This window comes from Hypomesus nipponensis, chromosome 9, assembly GCF_054491055.1.
Source record: "Hypomesus nipponensis isolate SF chromosome 9, ASM5449105v1, whole genome shotgun sequence".
Lineage (NCBI taxonomy): Eukaryota > Metazoa > Chordata > Actinopteri > Osmeriformes > Osmeridae > Hypomesus > Hypomesus nipponensis.
Genome location: NC_140369.1, coordinates 4,889,008 through 4,907,086, shown reverse-complemented (window position 1 = coordinate 4,907,086; position 18,079 = coordinate 4,889,008). Strand labels below are relative to the sequence as shown.

General features: G+C 48.0%; 1 protein-coding gene across 2 annotated transcripts; it reads left to right on the top strand.

Annotated features, from left to right (window-relative positions):
• The first annotated feature begins 172 nt into the window (after positions 1–172).
• fer1l4 (fer-1 like family member 4) lies at positions 173–17,857 on the top strand. 2 transcript variants are annotated; one of them, XM_084706271.1, is made up of 47 exons: positions 173–251; positions 1,299–1,354; positions 2,068–2,156; positions 2,428–2,527; positions 2,637–2,731; positions 2,848–2,889; positions 3,284–3,448; positions 3,774–3,834; positions 4,135–4,266; positions 4,384–4,446; positions 4,568–4,652; positions 4,792–4,945; positions 5,306–5,486; positions 5,966–6,152; positions 6,391–6,654; positions 6,829–6,917; positions 7,002–7,110; positions 7,310–7,399; positions 7,463–7,601; positions 7,726–7,846; positions 7,965–8,065; positions 8,298–8,385; positions 8,555–8,671; positions 8,821–8,973; positions 9,148–9,331; positions 9,551–9,675; positions 10,107–10,241; positions 10,402–10,575; positions 10,777–10,887; positions 11,138–11,299; positions 11,514–11,685; positions 11,792–11,887; positions 12,025–12,158; positions 12,290–12,329; positions 12,416–12,519; positions 12,738–12,869; positions 13,139–13,255; positions 13,375–13,502; positions 13,947–14,117; positions 14,223–14,377; positions 14,668–14,849; positions 15,076–15,161; positions 15,348–15,443; positions 15,528–15,769; positions 16,123–16,415; positions 16,637–16,737; positions 17,052–17,857. In XM_084706271.1, the coding sequence occupies exons 1-47, from the start codon at positions 173–175 to the stop codon at positions 17,230–17,232; spliced, it is 6,081 nt and encodes a 2,026-aa protein (XP_084562397.1). In that variant the 3' UTR covers positions 17,233–17,857. The 2 variants fall into 2 exon arrangements, with proteins under 2 accessions (XP_084562397.1, XP_084562398.1); XM_084706272.1 differs by having other exon boundaries at positions 6,391–6,678; positions 6,841–6,917.
• The last annotated feature ends 222 nt before the right edge of the window (positions 17,858–18,079 follow it).

Genomic DNA, 18,079 nt, shown 5'->3' with positions numbered 1-18,079 from the left:
GAACAAGAGAAAACGGAACGTTGAGGATAGAACGTTGGGACGTTGCGGAATTGTGGTGGCAGCATGTGGATCTGACGGAACTGTGACCGAGGGACCAGAGTGCGATGTGAGAGGCGCTGGGGCTCTGTAGAACCAGGGTGTGAAAGCGCTAGAGGAGTGCCAGGACTCGGACATGTCGATCACTGTCAGCCTGAAGAGGATCACTAACCTCCCAGGGAGATACGATCGCAAGGTGGAGCTCTCTTTCAGAGGTCAGTATTACTAGTCTGTCTGCCTCCCGTTTGTCAGTTACATGGTCAGTTCTACCTCATTCTACCTGTCTGCCTATCTGCCTCTCTGATTTGTACTTGTCTGCCTACCTGTCTTTGCTTGTTGCTTACATAGTCAATACTACTTGTCTTTCTGCCGGTCTATCTACCTGTGTGTCGGTACTACTCATTTTTCTGTCTCCCTGTTTCACTGCCTTTCTGTCTGTTGATCAGTAACATTGGCAGTGCTGGCTGGTCAGTAGTTATCTCGATTCCTTAGTCACTCATCTTGTAGTGTGTGAGATCCTACTGTAAAGGGTTAAGTTTTGTTTCTAGGGAGTCTGTCTCTCCAGGATCTTGGATTAAGAGAAGAGCATATTATTTTCATCATTATCGTCATCATCCTGTTCAAACAATTGCTGTTGACAGTCTTCTTTAGTCTCCAGCTGTTGGTATTTTCCAGACAGAACTATCTTCAAGAAGTAGAGATGGGAAGTAACGAAGTACAAATACTTAATTACTGTATTTTTTTGTACAAAGTTTGCACCTTTGATGAGGACTGTACTATTCTTTACTGTATTGTACTCTGCTCTGATTTTCTGTGTTTTAGGCTTCTCTCTCCTATGTCTTCCTCTCTTCTCCTATGTGTATGAAAAAAAGTTTGAAAGTAAAATACAATATGTTTGTTGTGTCAACTTGTGTGAAAACAAGTTGAGAAAATAGGTTGTGGTTGAATGATTATCTTGAAAAAAAGTGTTGAAAGGTTTAAGGAATATTTTCTCCTAAAAGTTTAAACAAATATTTTCTCAAAAAAGTTTTGAAAAAATACATTGAAAAAGACAGAGAAAAAATATTTTCTCAAAAAACGTTTTGTAAAAATATTTTTCAAAATATACAGAAAGGCAGATTTTTTTTAAAAGGTTAGAAAAAAACGTTTTATAGGTTGAAATAATATTTTCACTAAGTTATGTTTAGGTGAAACCAAGCGTTTGGTGAACCTGTATATGGATGATGATGTTTATGAAGGGGCTTCTGATATTCATTCCACAGGGTTCACACATAAAACCAAGATCCTGCAGTGTGAAAACCTGGCCATCTTCAATGAGGTAACATCTGCTGTCTGCTGGGAGGGGTGAGATATAAGAAAGAAAGAGAGAAAGAAAGAAAGATAAATAGAGAGAAAGAGAGAGAAGGGAGGTAAGTGTACTAGTCAGAGTAAAACTATTTTGATAGAGCTGATAAATTTCATCCAGCCCTCTGAGCCAACACTGGCCCCTCCATTCTGGAACACCCCTGACCAATCACTGATTGATGAGGAGAACACATTTCCTGGTTGAGCCCTGATAGCAGAGCTTTAGCCTCTCTAAAGCTCAGCCTGCAGATTGTTTGTGAACTTGTAGGAGCTTGGCTGTACTTGTGTTTGACTACTGTGGCTGCCAAACCACATCAAGGCTCTCTGTACTTAGTGAGTCAGACTCCTAAAGACTTAAGGGGGTAACAAGCTTCTGAAACTGTAAACCCATATGCTGGGTTTAGCCTTTGACAAACAGTGCTGTGGAATCTATTAAGGTGGTGAATCAGAAGCTTGGTTGTTCTTTGTGGTACAGTGTGTGTGTGGTACAGTGTGTGTGTGTGTGGTACAGTGTGTGTGTGTGGTACAGTGTGTGTGTAGTACAGTGTGTGTGTGGTACAGTGGGGGCGTGGAGGGGGGGGGGGGTTTATGATACTGCTGTTAACTTTGTCTCCACAAATCCCAAAACTGTAACGGTGTGTGTGTGTGTGCCTGTCCGTCTGCCTGTGTGTGTGTGTGTGTCTGTAGCAATTCAGATGGCCTCATTATGGGAAAGGGATTGGAAACGAGGTTCTGACTATCAGTGTCTACAACTGCAGCAAAGTCTTCAGCAATAGGTGAGTCCCTGACAGACCTGCTGACGGTACAGATATTGGTCAGGAGAAGTTGCAGTAACACCATGAATTTCAGATGAGATGATTTTTAGGGAAATTGTACATGTAAGCACAGAGTGCTAATACATCTTAGACCAAATGTTTCATCTTTTAAAGGCTGTGCTACTTTTCAGACTTGGAATCATCTATGCCTGGGAGACATCATACATGAAACATTTAGCCCTGATCCTAAGGTGCTCTGTGTGTGTGTGTATGTGTGTGTGTGTGTCCCCAGGCTGCTGGGGAAGCTGGTGGTCGGCCTGCAGCATGTGGTGACGTCAGGACGAATGGTGCTGAGAGAACGTCTGACTGCAGCCAACTACAGCCTGACTGATGTACAAACACACCAGGGCTCACATTAAGTTTCTGTGAGGGATTTATAACCTTGGTTTTTTTTCTTCTGAAATGTAGTTTGCTTTGTGATTCCGTATGTGTGTGTTTCAGATGTATGTGGAGCTGGATATTCGGTACCAGCCCATCCAGGGATCAGCTGGAGGCTGGGACGGGGACGAGTTCCTGGACTTGGAAGACGGAGACGAGTGAGACACGCACAAATACACACACATACACACACACATACACAAATACACACACACACACACTCACTTTGATCTAGCATGTGAGTGCTGACTCCTACACCTCGCTCCACCTTCAGGTCAGGGCTGGTGATCAGGAACACAGCGTTTGCAGATGCTGGGTGAGTCTCTGTCTGACGAGAATCAACTTCTGGTTCTAAGATGATGGGTTCTTGCTCTAAGACGAAAGCTTCTGGTTCTAAGATGAAAGGTTTTGTCTCTAAGGTGACAGGTCATGGTTCTAAGATGATGGGTATTGGTTCTAAGATGGAGGATACAGGTTCTAAGATGACAGGAGATGTTTTTTTGATAACAGGGTTTGGTTCAAAGAGATCAATCCATGATTGTAGGTCATGGTTTTAAGATGATGGGTATTGGTTCTAAGATGAAGGATATAGGTTCTAAAATTACAGGAGATGGTTCTTTGATGACAGGGTCTGGTTTGAAGAGATAATTCCATGATTGTAGGTTCTGGTTCTAAGAGATGATTCTATGATGATGGGCTGTGGTTCTCAGGCCCAGGCAGGCCCTGCGACCTGAGCATCTGGACCGGGCTGCTCGGAGGATCGGCCGGGGGCTCCTTCGCACTGGAGACGAGGATGACGAAGATGATGATGATGATGACGACTTTGACATGGATAGCATGGACACTTCCAACATGACATTCACACCCATACTGAGGTAACTTCCTGTCAGTCTCTCCAAGGGAGGTGTACAGGAGGAACAACTTCTCTGTATCCACTTTAGATCCAAGCTGTATATCACGGACAGAACAGAAGTCGTCTGGATATTGGTTCCATTGGTTCCAGTCTTCTCCAGGGCCATGTTCTTGGGTGTTGATGTCTAAGGTCTATAGATCTTGGTGTAATGACAGATACAAATGTCTAGACACAAAACTTGAAAACAGATTTAGATTTGATTCAATTTATAATAGGACATATTTGATGATTTTTATTTTAAAAGCATTCTCTCCTTTCTCTTCGTGTGTGTGTGTGTGTGTGTGTAGTCGTTGTAGGGCTCTGTCCAGACATGGCCAGACTGCCATTCCCAGAGTCCAGAGCTTCCAGGTGGGCGATGTTGAACAGATCAGAGGCTGACACTAGCTGTATCATGTCATACATAACCCCATTAGATGCATGAATACAAACAGGGCTGCTAGGTCTATACACAGTTCATGTTGATCCTGTTTGATCTGTAACTGCATATTGTACTTAAATGTACTCAGTTAGCTGGCACTTTCATCCAAAGTAACATACAGCAGTCAATTGATGTACCTTATTATTTCCAGTGAGATACATTAGCTTTATAAGTACACACTTTGTGTTGTGTGTGTGTGTGTCGTGTGTGTGTTGTGTGTGTGTGTCCAGGTGAATGTTAGCATCCTGGAGGCTCAGAAGCTGCAGGGAGTGAACATCAACCCTGCAGTGTTCGTCCGTGTGGAGAAGGAGAAGAGACACACAGCCACTCAGAAGTCCACCAACTGTCCCTTCTACAATGAGGTGACGACTAGAGTGGGAGAAACTGAACCAAATTCAAGTCAGTTACATTGAATTGAGCTGAATTTAAACAGTTAACTTAACCCTACCATCTTGTCCTTCCCTTTCTGTCTCCCTAAGAACTTTGTGTTTGAGTTCCATGAGACTCAGGATGTCTTGTTTGATAAAGTCATTGAAATGACGGTGAGTATCTGTCTGTTTTGGTGCTGGATGGGTGTGTGTGTGTGTCTGCTGGATGGGTCACCTCCGGTAAAAGGAGAACATGTGAGGTGATCATGTGACCGGTCGTCTACTTCCTGTCCAGGTGGTCAACAAGAAGCTGCTGGGACTCCTGATGAAACGCATCGGAATGTTCAAGATCGACATCAGCACCGTCTACAGCCAGCCAGGTAAACAAGGAAGTGTGACACCATCACATAATACCTCCAAACAAGGCAACCAAGTGAACGTAACGTGACATCATCGCAGATTAGAGCCAAAACAAGTAGACGTAACGTGACTTCATCACACTCAAACCACCCCTTCCAGACCACAGTTTCCACCAGAAGTGGGCTCCTCTGACCGACCCGTCCGACACCCGCTCAGGGATCCGGGGCTACGTCAAGGCCAGCATCACCGTGGTGAGGAAGGGAGACGACCTCAGCATGCCTTCGACCGGCGCCAAGAACGACGAGATCGACAAGTGAGCCCAAGTGCAACATTTAATATTCCACAGGACTATCCAAGTGTGTGTGGTGTGTGTATTTTCATTTGTGTGTATGTGTGTATGTGTGGTGTGTGCGTGTGTGTGTATGTATGTGTGGTGTATGTGTGTGTGTGTGTGGTGTATGTGTGGTGTGTGCGTGTGTATGTGTGGTGTATGTGTGGTGCGTGCGTGTGTGGTGTGTGTGTGTGTGGTGTGTGCGTGTGTGTGTGTGGTGTGTGCGTGTGTGGTGTGTGTGTGTGTGGTGTGTGCGTGTGTGGTGTGTGTGTGTGTGGTGTGTGTGTGCTGTGTGTGTGTGTGTGGTGTGTGTGTGTGTGTGGTGTGTGTGTGTGTGTGCAGGAACCTGCTGCTGCCCAGGGGGATGCCAGCGGAGCGGCCCTGGGCCCAGTTCCTGGTGAGGGTGTACCAGGCCGAGGGTCTGCCCAGCATGAGTGCAGGCTTCCTGGGGAACTTCTCCAAGATGATGGACAGGAACGTCTTCATAGACCCCTACGTCCAGGTCACCTTCGCTGGGCAGCAGGTACCAGCACACACACACGCAGTCACATATAAACATGTATGCACACACACACACACGCGCATTCCATCTCTTTCCCCCTTGCCCAACACCTTTTACCAGAACACAGCTACTATTTGTTCAATGGGCTGTGGTCCCTCTATTTACACTGCTATTAATGGTAGCACACACACTGACACACACAAATACACATCTTATCAGCTCCGATCAGGTCCTTTAGCTCAGCTGGTCCCTCTCAGCAAGAGACTGGGGAAGGAGAGAGAGCATCGGAGAGGAGAGCAGAATAGTGCCCACTATAGTGCCCACTAGTGGTCTGCTATGGTAATACAGGTTGGCCGCAAAAGTATTTGAGCTGTGCAAGTGGGCTGCAAAGTGGAAAAGGTGGGGCACGGCTGGAGTAGAGGATAAGGGAGGAGAGGGGAGAGGAGAGTGGAAAGGTGTTCCTGATTTCAGTCCTGTTTGCCCTGTTGTGTTTCTTTCAGGGAGAGACTTCCGTGGTGTCGGGCACCAACAGTCCCACATGGAACGAGCAGATCTCCTTCATCGAGCAGTTCCCACCCCTTGCTCAACGAATCAAGATCCAGATCCTCGATGATGCTAATATTGGAGATGTCGCCGTGGCAACACACTTCCTGGACCTTCAACAGATCTCTGACCCAACCAGAAATGGTACAGTTCCTAACATATATCTGACCCTAACACAAGTCCAAGAGTCATCTGAATTCACCTCACAGCATGTTTTGTAGTCAAGAACTACTTTGATTCTCTGACATGATCTCTGATGATGATCTCTGATACTATCATTCTCCATCTTGCTGTCTATCCTTCATCCTCTTTCTCTCCATCTCTCTTTCTTTTTCTCCATCTCTCCATCTTTCTCTCTGTCTCCCTTCCGTCCGTCCTCCAGGGTTTGACCCAACCTTCGGCCCTTCCTGGATCAACCTTTACGGTTCTCCCAGGAACTCAGCCCTGAGGGACGTGCACCAGGCCATGAACGAGGGGCTGAGTGAAGGCATCTTCTACCGTGGACGGCTCCTGTTGGGCCTCAGCGTGGAGGTCTACTCCTCGCCCAACTCTGCTGCCGCGGACACCCAACCCTCCCCCAGAGTGAAGGGGGCGCTGGGCCGCCTAAAGAGGAAGAGCAAGAAGACCAAGGAGAGGAAGCAGGATGGTGAGGGGCATGCTGGGAATTTTGGTTCTGCCATTGAACAACTTGCATTGCGTTGTGGGTCTGTGCGGCCACATCCAAAACAACAACACTGACGTCTTTGTTTTTGATATTGTCCGAAACTAAATAGTTGTCGAGGCTTATGTAGATGTCGATGTTTTATGTATTTGTGTGTAGCTGGGTCTGCAGTGGAATCAGAGGAGGCAGGCATGGAGGTACCAGAGGCAGTCACTGTGGAGGTGAAGGAGGTCCACCCCTTGCCTGAGGTCAGTCTGAACTACATTACCCACAATTCTTAGCACCACTCTCCCCTGCATCCTGATTCTTCTGTAACCGGTTGTGCCCTGCAGGGTTTGGTGGGAGAGAAGGAGGAGTTTCTGCTGTTTGCCTCCTTTTTTGAAATCACCATGATGGATCCTGTCATTGGGAGCAAGTCAATCACCTTCGAACTGTCTATAGGTAAGATGTGAATGCAGCTGTATTGTAAAGTCTGAAAAAACACTGACCTTTGGAAGTATCTCTAAGACCCGATTTGACAATTTTCCCTGGAAAGATTCTAATCTCCGAAGCACAATTTACCACCAAAGAAAATACATGTCCTCGTTTGAGTATCACATCATGTTTTGTTCCATCAAACCATTTTTTCTGTTGTCCACAGGGAACTATGGGAAGGTGGTGGAGGTGGCGAAGTCCCAAAAAAGTGGCAGCAAGGAGGAGCTTAGCAGGAGCAGGGATGACCTACGCAGGAGCAGGGATGACCTACGCAGGAGCAGGGAAGATCTTTCCAGGAGCAGAGATGACGTGAGCGTAGGCATGGAGGATCTGAGCGATGACGGCCAGCCTCTGTTGGGGTCCGAAGACGAGCTGGAGAGGGGCCAGCTCTTGGACCCTGGGCCTCTGGACAGGTCGGTCTCCAAGCCGAGAAAACCACAGCCCACTGAGTTTGACAGGTAAGACGACTACCAGCCTCTCCTCAAGACCAGCATGCACACTGACCCTCACTAATCCTAACTCTCTACGTACATCCACCCTGACTGGCTTGGATCCCATCTAATCCTGGACGAACGTTTGCAGGTCGTTCCGTTGTGTGCCCCTCAGGGGAGAGAAGCCTTGCCTCTACCTCTGGTGTTGCTTCGAGGACCACAGCTTCCGCTACTACAGCTCAAATTGGTTACACAAGATTGCTGACAGGCTGGTAAATCTGTCTGGACGTCTGTCAAAAACCCTGCTCTCAAAGTCTGTTTTGCCTGAATATGAAAGTGTGTGTGTGAGTGTATGTGAGTGTGGAGCTGACGTAGGTTTGTACTCTTTAGGAGATAGGTTTGGAGGAGGTGGAGGGTCTTCTGAAGCGACCCAAGAGCAGGGTGAAGGACCGCCTGGGGGAGGTTCTCACAGAGTTTGTGGCCAGCTGCAAGTGAGTCACTCTTTACTGAATGTAAACATTCACTTGTCTGAATCAGCAGATGCACTTTAATGTTAGTGTCATACCTAAACTGCTACGGAAGGAATGTGGAAATGTGTCTGGTTGCGAATGTCAGCCGCAACCAGACACACACCAGTGTGAATAAACACTAAATAAAAATCCGGCTGCACATTTCCGAGCCTGAAAGTGAATCAAAACGAATCATCCGAGTGTGATTCTCCAGACAGTACTGCTCCAATGCATTCAAGAAGGGAGCTTACAAACCCAACAACCTGGACAAACGCAGACGAGAGTTCCTCCGGAAGAGAATCGTGAGTCACCTCCTGACTGAGCGTATCTTCTCACAGCCTCACCACAAACACCTCGGTCGTCAGCTCCTTCAACACCACAGAAAGTCAACAAGCTACGAATCTAACTCGTGCGTGTGTCTGTGTGTGTGGGGGGGGGGTTCTGTGAATGTGTGTGTGTGTGTGAATCCAGCTGTTGCTGGCCAGGGCAGCGCTGCGTGCCAGGAGGAGGGTGACCAGGAGGACAGCTCCAGAGAAGCTGTCAGAAGCACAGAAGATCCTCAAGAAGCTCCTACTGCTCGCCAAAGAGGTTGGATGGACCAATCACTTCTCAGTCGCTTCTCAGTCTCTGACGGTTCTTGTCATACTTATGTCTTCCTCTCCCCTCCAACCCTCTTCCCTCCACCCCTCTTCCCTCCACCCCTCCACCCTTCTCCCCTCCACCCCTCTCCCCTCCAGCCCCAGAGCACCCTGCCAGATGTGTTTCTGTGGATGCTGAGTGCAGGTCGGAGGCTGGCCTACTGTCGGATCCCCTCACACTCCATCCTGTTCTCTCTGGTGGAGGAGCAGAGAGGCAAGGACTGTGGCAAGCTGTCCACCATCTACATGAAGGTACCACATGGACGCTGCATGCAAACACTCTCTCACACACAGACACACAGACACACAAATTCACACAAAAATATTTTCTCTACCGCAGGTACGACATAGGTCATATTAAATTCTATATCACTGTGTATGTGTGTTTGTGTGTGTGTCTGTGTGTGTGTGTGTGTGTGTCTTTAGACCCCTGGTGGCCCCGTGGGAGAGATCTTCGCCAAGCTTGAGGTGTATCTGTGGCTGGGCATCACCAAGTACGCCAAAAACTGTACCATCAGCCTGCCTGGAGAGTTCCTGCCTGTCTGTGAGCCGATGCCAGCTGGGGTGCCCATGCCCGCCAACATGCCCCCCATCTCCCTGACCTGCCAGGGTGAGCAGCACCCCCTGAACCCCTACCGTCAGGGTTCCCCCTCCCGCTGTCTCTTCCTCCCCTGTGTTCCTCTCTACTGTTGCCCCACTGGTTTCTATTGTGTGTCTACTGTACATCTACTGTGTCTACTTCTTCTGACTGGTCTTTATTATATCTCCACAATGTCAGTATTCTGTGTTTCCTGTGTGTCTTTACTGTTTTGGGTGTGTGTATCCTCAGACAGTCGTTACTTCCAGCTGCGTTGCCATATGTACCAGGCGCGTGGCATCATCGCTTCAGATGACACCGGCCTGTCGGACCCCTTCACCAAGGTGCTGTTCTCCACGCAGTGCCAGGTCTCACGGGTGAGTCTCTCCTACCACTCTCTCCTCCGTGTGTGTGTTTATGTTATAGGGTTGCTCATATTGAGTGTGTGTGTTAATGTAATATAGGGGTCCATAGTGGGCATGTGTGTTAATACAATGTTTGTGTGTGTGTTAATGTACTGGGCAGTGGCGGATCTAAGGGGTGGCAAGGGGTGGCAGCTGCCACCCCAATAAAATATACTGCCACCCCAATCTTCCCATGGAAAAATATTATTTATACATTACAGAACATTTCAATAAATAATATTAATGTTACTGTTTAATTTAAACTACAATGTTGTAGCCTAATCCTTTACCATAGGGAGTAGGCCAGCCAACAACATCCTTCCACCCCATTGCCACCCCGAATGAAAATCTCTAGATCCGCTCCTGGTACTGGGTGTGTTTGTTCATAAACGGTGTGTGTGTAGATCCTGAACCAGACCCTGTCCCCTACCTGGTGTGAGCTGCTGCTGTTCGACAGGATCTTGATCGAGGGCACCAAGGAGGAGCTGAGGGATGACCCTCCAATCATCATCATCAGCCTCTACGACTTTGATGCCATGGTAACCTCTCCGTTACCATAGTAACTCAATCAAATGAAACACAGACCCTGACCCTGAGACTACACAAACCGTGTTTGTGTGTGTGTGTCTCTGTGTGTGTGTGCCTCTTTGTATGTGTGTGTCTCTTTGTGTGTGTGTCTTTGCATGTGTGTACATGCAGAGCAAAAATGACCCTCTGGGCCGGGCGTTTGCAGAGCCAGAGTTGAAGTTTGTGGAGGAGCCTTACAAGAAGCCTGGTCTGAAATTCTTCAACATCACCAGAGGGCGTTCCCATGCTGGCCAGCTTCTGGCAGCATTTGAGCTGATAGAACTGGACTATTCCTGCTTTGGAGAGGTCAGTAGCTGGACTTGTGGTTTACTTCTGGTCTTGATTGGCTATAAAAAGGGAATTGGACCAATCCTTTTAGTTGTCAGTTAATAGGTCCATCTCCAGGGTCCAGAAAAGCAACCAGCACCTGCCTTTACGGTAAAACAAAACTTAAACAGCACATGTACAGACCCTCAACTTTTAACATGTGACCCCTGGCCCTCACAGCCGTCCCTCAATGCAGACGTGGACCCTCAGGAGCCCCAGTTCCTGGAAGAGGAGAGATGCTACGTCATACCTGAGGGTGTCCGGCCAGTCCTCAAGACCTTCAGGATAGAAGTGAGGGTGATGGGGTGGCTTTGGCTCTGTGAGGGGGTATTATGGGTGTGTCTTATCGCGTGATTGCATAGCGGGTATGTGTGTGTGTGTATGTTCATACATGTGTGTGCGTGTGTAAAGGTGTGTGTTCTACACGCGTGATTGCATAGTGTGTGCGTGTGTGTGTGTATGTTCATACATGTGTGTGCGTATGTCAAGGTGTGTGTTCATCCTCGTGTGCATCTGTGACCTTGCGCGTGTGCGTGTCCAGGTGTTGTTCTGGGGCCTGAGGGACCTGTGCAGGGTCAACCTGTTTGAGGTAGAGCGTCCCCAGGTGAGGATAGAGTGTGCGGGCCACTGTCTGGAGTCGGAGGAGATGGAGAACTACAAAGTCACACCCAATTTCAAGGAGATCGTCAGACACTTCCATGTGGTGAGAACCCTCCGGACTCGACCTCAAAACGGAAGATAGTCTGTAGAATCCACCACCAGGAGACACCAATGTTACAGCTGTAAAAGTGTAGCCTCCCAGAGGTGATGGAAGGGTCGTGTACACTATCCCTGACCAATCAAGACTCCTTACCTGTAGTTCACTCTGTGATGTAAGATGATGACTCATTACCTGTTCCTGCTCCATATCCAATCAGGAGCTTCCAGAGCAGGTATACCTGCACCCGCCCCTCACCATCTTCGTTCTGGAGCAGCGTGCGTTCGGGCGCATGGTGCTGGTCGGCACACACGTGGTCCAGAGCCTAATGGCCTTCGGGCCTCAGAACCTGGGAGACTGGGATGATGAGGAGGAGGAGCCTAAGAGGCCAGGTAGGACCCCCACACACACCCTCATCTGTTAGGACCCAGACTGCTGGTGGCTGTAGCAGATAAGAGTTCTGATCATACTGCACCCCTCCTCCTCCCTCATCCAAAGTGAAGCTCTCCATCCGGAAGACCACCCCTCTGGTCACAATGAAGACCATGCAGCTGGGAAACCTGCCCATCAAGATGTCCAAGATCCCAATAAACCTGGTCAGAATCCGTCTCTTCTCCTTTTGTCATCGTTTTTTTCCACTTTCTTCCCATTCTTCTCTTCTGTCCCCCCTCCCCTCCTCGTCTCTCCCATCCCCTCCTCCTCCTCCCTTCCTCTCCCATCCTCACACACTTCCCTTCCATTCCCCAAGATTCCGTTTCCGAAGCAAAAGAAGAAGGAGGAGCTTGAGGAGGATGTCCCAGAGAAGGAAGAACTGGATTGGTGGTCAAAATACTATGCATCACTGGATGAGCTGGCGAAACTGCAGGTTGAGCCAATCAGACTCTATTTTTTGTTGTCAATGGATCAGACAAATCTCCATAGGCTGGTTTACACCATACCATACTATGGGTGAGCATTCTGATTGGCTCTTTTAATGTTGCTGTTTCTTGTGTCCAGGCAGAGAATCAGGAAGACCTTGAAGATCAACAGGAAACAGGTAGTTCATCCTAGACAGGTTTTCCATAACACATTATACACTACTGACATTAAAGCTTTGTTAAATAACTCTACCTCACTCTGTAGATGTATACAATATGACATTGGAAGGTTTGGAGGAGGAGATAGAAGAGGAGGTAAAGGAGATCGAACTACCCAAACCCAAGCGCAAAAAAATATCTACTATCCAGGTTTGTGTTTGCCAGAGATGAGGACGATGGGATGAATGTAAGTTTAAGGGCCAGGTTTGTAACAGGGATTGTGTATGTCTCTCTCTCTCTCTCTCTCTTTTTCTCTCGCTGTCTCTCTCGCTCTCTCTCTCTCTTTCTCTCTCTCTCTACGTCTCTCTCTCTCTCTCTCTGTGTCTCTCTCTCTCTCTCTGCATCTCCCTCTCTCTTTCTTTCTCCAGCTGTACCACACAGAGCTAGAGAATGAGTTCAGCCAGTTTATGGACTGGCTCCACATCTTTCCCCTCCAGAGTGGAAAGGCACGTGGTGAAGATGAGGAGGAAGATGATGACAGGATTGTGGGCAAATACAAGGTGAGATCTTGGGACCTGGACCTTGGAGCCAGCTAGAGCAGGAATGTCGCTCGTGTTGTGGGCTTCTTTAACAGTGGGATGTGACATTGTTTCTGGGTTCTAAATTCAAAGTCGTTTTTTCTTGGTTTTGCGAGTGTTAAGGGACAATGAATAGTTATTCTTACCGCTGATAGAACTGTACTTTACAGACTTTATTGTCCCCATGGTGCAAGGTACAGTATGTTACAAAGCCAACATATCATCAGCATGATGTGTTTTGGGTTCCTCAGGGCTCCTTCCTCATCTACCCCATCTCTCCCGAGGATGAGGAGGCTGAGTGTCAGATAACCAACGGACTTCCACGCAACGCCCCTGTCAAGGTTCTGATCAGGGTGTACATGGTGAAGGTAGGTGTGTGTGTGTGTGTGTGGTTATTTAAGTGCATGTGCGTTTATCTCAATGGATGTGTCCAAAAGTCACATCCCAGATTCTCTGTGACTGATGTCCTACCCTGTCCCCCCCCCAGGCCACCCACCTGGCCCCCATGGATCCCAACGGGAAGGCTGACCCCTACCTGGTTCTGAAGGTGGGTCAGCAGAAACAGGACACCAAGGACCGCTACCTGCCAAAACAGCTCAACCCCGTGTTTGGAGAGTACGTGGTCTTACCTCACACTACACAGCATAGCATCGCATAGCATGCTAGCATAGCATACCAGCACAGCATGCTAGCATAGCATCACATATCATGCTAGCATAGCATCACATATCATGCTAGCATAGCATGCTAGCATAGCATAGTATCACATAGCATGCTAGCATAGCATAGTATCACATAGCATGCTAGCATAGCATACCAAAATAGCATGCAAGCATGGCATCGCATGGCATCGCATGGCATCGCATTGGCATTGCAATGCATAGAAAATCATAGCATAACATAACACAGCATACTGTAATAAACTGCTCAGCACAGCAGGGCACATCACAGGACACTATTGTAGATCACTAGGGACGTCTGATCCTTACTGCCCTTCTGTTGTGTGTGTCTGTGGGTTCATGTGTGTGTATATTTATAAATGTGTGTGTGTTCCTGCAGGGTTTTTGAGATTAGCGTGTCGTTCCCCCTGGAGACAGTGCTGACAGTGTCTGTGTATGACCACAACACCCTGGGATCTGATGACCTCATTGGCGAAACCAGCATTGACCTGGAGAACCGATTCTACAGCCGCCATTACGCAGGCTGTGGCATTGCACTGTACTACGACCGGTAGGCTTCGGGCACTCACCCTCAGATACTGTACCGAGATGACGTCAGTACACTGACCGCATGTGACCTCACGCCCTCAGCTTGTGTGTTTGTTTGTGTTTCCAGGGATGGTTATAACATGTGGAGGGATTCCAAGAAGCCCACTGTCATCCTGGTAGAACTCTGCCTGAAAAACGGCATTCCCTCTCCGGAATACCGCGAGTCGGAGGTCAAAGTCCTGAACAAGATCTTCAAGGTTCCTCCTGAGGCCTTTCCTGAAGGTCTGATCCATCGACAGTCCCCTCTTCTCACCATGTCCTCCTGTTCTCCTCCCTTCTTCCTGTTCTCACCTCCTCCTGGTCTGACCTTCTCCTGTTCTCCTCCCCTCTCCCTGTCCTCCTCTCCTCCTAGCCTCCTGTCGTCCTCCCACCTCCCTGTCCTCCTCTCCTCCTCACCTCCTGTTTTCCTCACCTTCTCCTTGTACTCCTCTATTTTTCTTTCCTGTCTTCTGACCACATCGGCGAGGTAATGTTCACCGATAACGACGACTCTGATGACAAACTCTCTCCAGAGCTGCTGAAGAAGAACAACCGTTCCCCGGAGGAAGAGGCAGAGCTGGATGAACACAAGGCCCTGAGTGTGCTGCAGCGCTGGGGGGAGATGAGGGAGTTCTGCCTGGGCGCCTGCCCTCTGGTGCCTGAGCATGTGGAGATGCGCTCGCTGTGGAATGCGGACAAGCCAGGACTTCCCCGGGTCAGACAGAGCAAACACACCTGCGTACACACACACACACACACACATATGTGGAAAGTACACATCTGCACACACAAACCTGTGTCTGAATCAAGTTTTCAGTCTTTGAGTTTCTGACATATTCAAACACAGGAACGTGCACACACACACGCACATTTAATGTATTAAAAGTAGTTTTATAAAGTTTTCCTCAACAGAAGTCTGAGTAATGTTGATTTTGTCATAGGGTTTTGCCCACATGTGGATAGACATGTTTCCTGTTGACATTCCACCACCTCCACCAATCGACATCAAGCCACGCCTACCAATACAGTAAATACCACTAAAAAACACATAATCGTCTTGTAAAAAAACATGCTTTGAAAAGGCAACATGTTTGTCACCCAGTTGAGAAGCCCAGTTAAATCGAATACAAACCCCAGCATCACAGCAGTGTCTGACTGAAGTGATGATGAGGGGGTCATCTGTAACCAAAGCTCTGCGTCTCCTTGACGACAGGTATGAGCTGCGAGTGATCATCTGGAACACGGATGACGTGGTGCTGGGTGTCAACCCCTTCACAGGCACCGCCTCCAGCGACATCTACGTCAAAGGGTCAGTCAGCGTGAGAACACAAACACATAATCAGGTGATAGCTCAGTTGACTTATCTGTGTGTGTGTGTGTGTGTGTGATCTAGCTGGATCAAAGGGCTTGAGAAGGAGAAGCAGGAGACGGATGTCCACTTCCACTCTTTGACCGGCGAGGGGAACTTCAACTGGCGTTTTGTCTTTCGCTTCGATTTCCTGCCTACAGAGAAGGAGATCATCTACAAAAAGAAGGAGACCATCTTCTCCCTGGACGAGGTGGAGTTTCGCCAGCCTGCTGTTCTGATGCTGCAGGTCTGGGACTATGACCTCATCGGATCCAATGACTTCCTGGGTGAGGCTTGTGTCATTACCTTGTTTAACCTCTGTGGGTGGATAAACCCTAACCATAACCCTAACCCAGGCTTGTCAAGTCAGACCCAGTTCTTGTTTTCATAACCATGTCTGAATTAAGGAGAAATGAGTGGAGCCCACACAACTAGAGGCAGGGGGAATACAGTACTCTGACCCTCACTGACCAGAATAAAAACAGGAAGTTTCAAGAATGTTTGTGTGTGTTTGTTTCTTTGTGTGGTGTTTGTTGGTTGTCTGTGTGTGTCTGTGTGTGTGTCTGTGTGTGTGTGTGTGTGTGTGTGTGTGTGTGTGTGTGTGTGTGTGTGTGTGTGTGTGCGCGCTCCCGTGTCCCAGGCTCCATCGAGCTGTGTCTTCCTGACATGGTGAGGGGAGCCAAGTCCTCGAGCCAGTGCAGTATCAAGATGGCCAAGGACCGAGCCACTCCACGCGTCTCCCTCTTCCGCAGCAAGAGGATCAAGGGCTGGTGGCCTCTGGTCAAGCCCAAGAGCCAGGAGGACATAGAGAGGGAGAAGAAGGAGGAGGCCGAGGCCATGAAGAAAGGAGGAAAGAAGAAGAAAAGCAAACGCAGCAAGATGAACGTTGACGACCTGGAGTTCACAGAGAGCGGCGTCACCTACCTCCTCATGGTATGTGATGAACAACTCATCCCTCTTGGAGTCCATCAGTCAGTTCATCCAAGCATCCATCTGTTCATCTAGCTATCAATCCATTTAACAATGTTAACAATAAGGACTCTTGACAACGCCCTGTAAATTATGTCAGAGATGTATATATATTGCTTTTAAGTGTTTCCTGTTTAGGTTTGAAGTGCTTCCTGTTTCCTGTATGTTTTTGTTGTCCGGTGCAGGGGAAGGTGGAGGCAGAGATCCAACTGGTGATTCTTGAGGAAGCAGAAAAAGCTCCTGTTGGGAAGGCCCGGAAGGAACCAGAACCTCTGGACAAACCAGAGTAAGACTCCCACCGCCCTCTTTAACAGCCCCCCCTCCAGCCCTGTTACTAGACCCCCACCTGCTAAATAATTTTGCTTTATTTCTCTTTCTCATTCAATTTCCCTGTCCCTATTTTTCTCTGTCTTCCCCTCTCTCCATGTCCCTGCTCTCTCTTCCCTCCCCTCTCCTTCCTACTCCTCCCTCTCCTTCTCCTTCTCCCTCTTCCTCTTCCTCTCCCTCCTCCTCCCCCTCCCTCTCTCTCTCTCCCCCTCCCCCACCACTCCCCCTCTCTCTCCTCTCTCTCTCTCTCTCTCTCTCTCTCTCTCTCTACAGTCGACCAAACATGACGTTCAGCTGGTTCATCAACCCACTGAAGACGTTTGTGTACTTCATCTGGAGGAACTATAAGAAGTACATCATTGCCCTGGTGGTGCTGGTGGTGCTGGCTCTGTTCCTTGGCCTCGTCCTCTACACCATCCCCGGACAGATCAGCCAGGCCATGTTCAACGGCTGACGTCCACAAGCGTGTCAGAGATTACAATCAAAACACTGTCTTCCAATTCCGAGGGCTGAATCTGCAGTTTTACGCCAATTTTTCGTTTCATTTTGTACAGCAGGAAAGGGAGCGTTGAATGACTACAACCCTCGTTCCCAAAGCTTTCTTAGTAAACAAGGCGGATTGAGAGTTTAACTTTAACTACTGAGGTTTAGAATAGAAGTTTGAGTTTAGGATGTGGAGAGGATACTCTTCAGCTGGAGAGGAATTTGACTTGCTTCCTGTACAACAAACAATACAACACAAACTTCTTTAGATTCTGATTTCTCTTAAAGATGGCGCAATGAACTGTGATGAAACATAGAACAATGATAAATACTTACTGATGATGTGTGTACTGATTTATATATATTTGAAACGTTTAATCTGTCCCCTTGTTATATTTCAATAGACAACACTGTTAGATGAACTGTATCATTTAAAAAGAATCTTTAAAGCACAAGCTCCAATGGAAATTGGTTTCTAAAAAGTAGGTGTAATGAGTTTAGTACCAGCTGGGAATAATTTGAAAAACGCAATGAGTAAGGTGGTAAGGTCAACGTTGATATGAGTTCGGATGTTGTCATTTTTTCAAATTAAATAAACCCCATATCCAGCACTATTTAGATTGGACCTTGATTCCCACGGTGACAGCAGGCATAGCCAGGTGTTATCTAGGCCATTTGGCTGTTTGTGTACCAGAACTCATCAGTGTGGACTGTACTTGAAGACCAAGCTACAGTGTAAGAACTATGGAGTAAGAGAGAAACCAACTGATCATCACTGGAGTGTGGTGGGTTGGTGTGTATCATGCTGAGAGGGGGGG

Excerpts from the sequence above, each read along its gene's own strand:
- fer1l4 (XM_084706272.1), top strand. The coding sequence starts at position 173 with ATGTCGATCACTGTCAGCCTGAAGAGGATCACTAACCTCCCAGGGAGA. Across the intron at positions 12,870-13,138 it reads GGATTGTGGGCAAATACAAG|GGCTCCTTCCTCATCTACCC; the intron begins GTGAGATCTTGG and ends TGGGTTCCTCAG. Across the intron at positions 13,503-13,946 it reads CTCAACCCCGTGTTTGGAGA|GGTTTTTGAGATTAGCGTGT; the intron begins GTACGTGGTCTT and ends GTGTTCCTGCAG.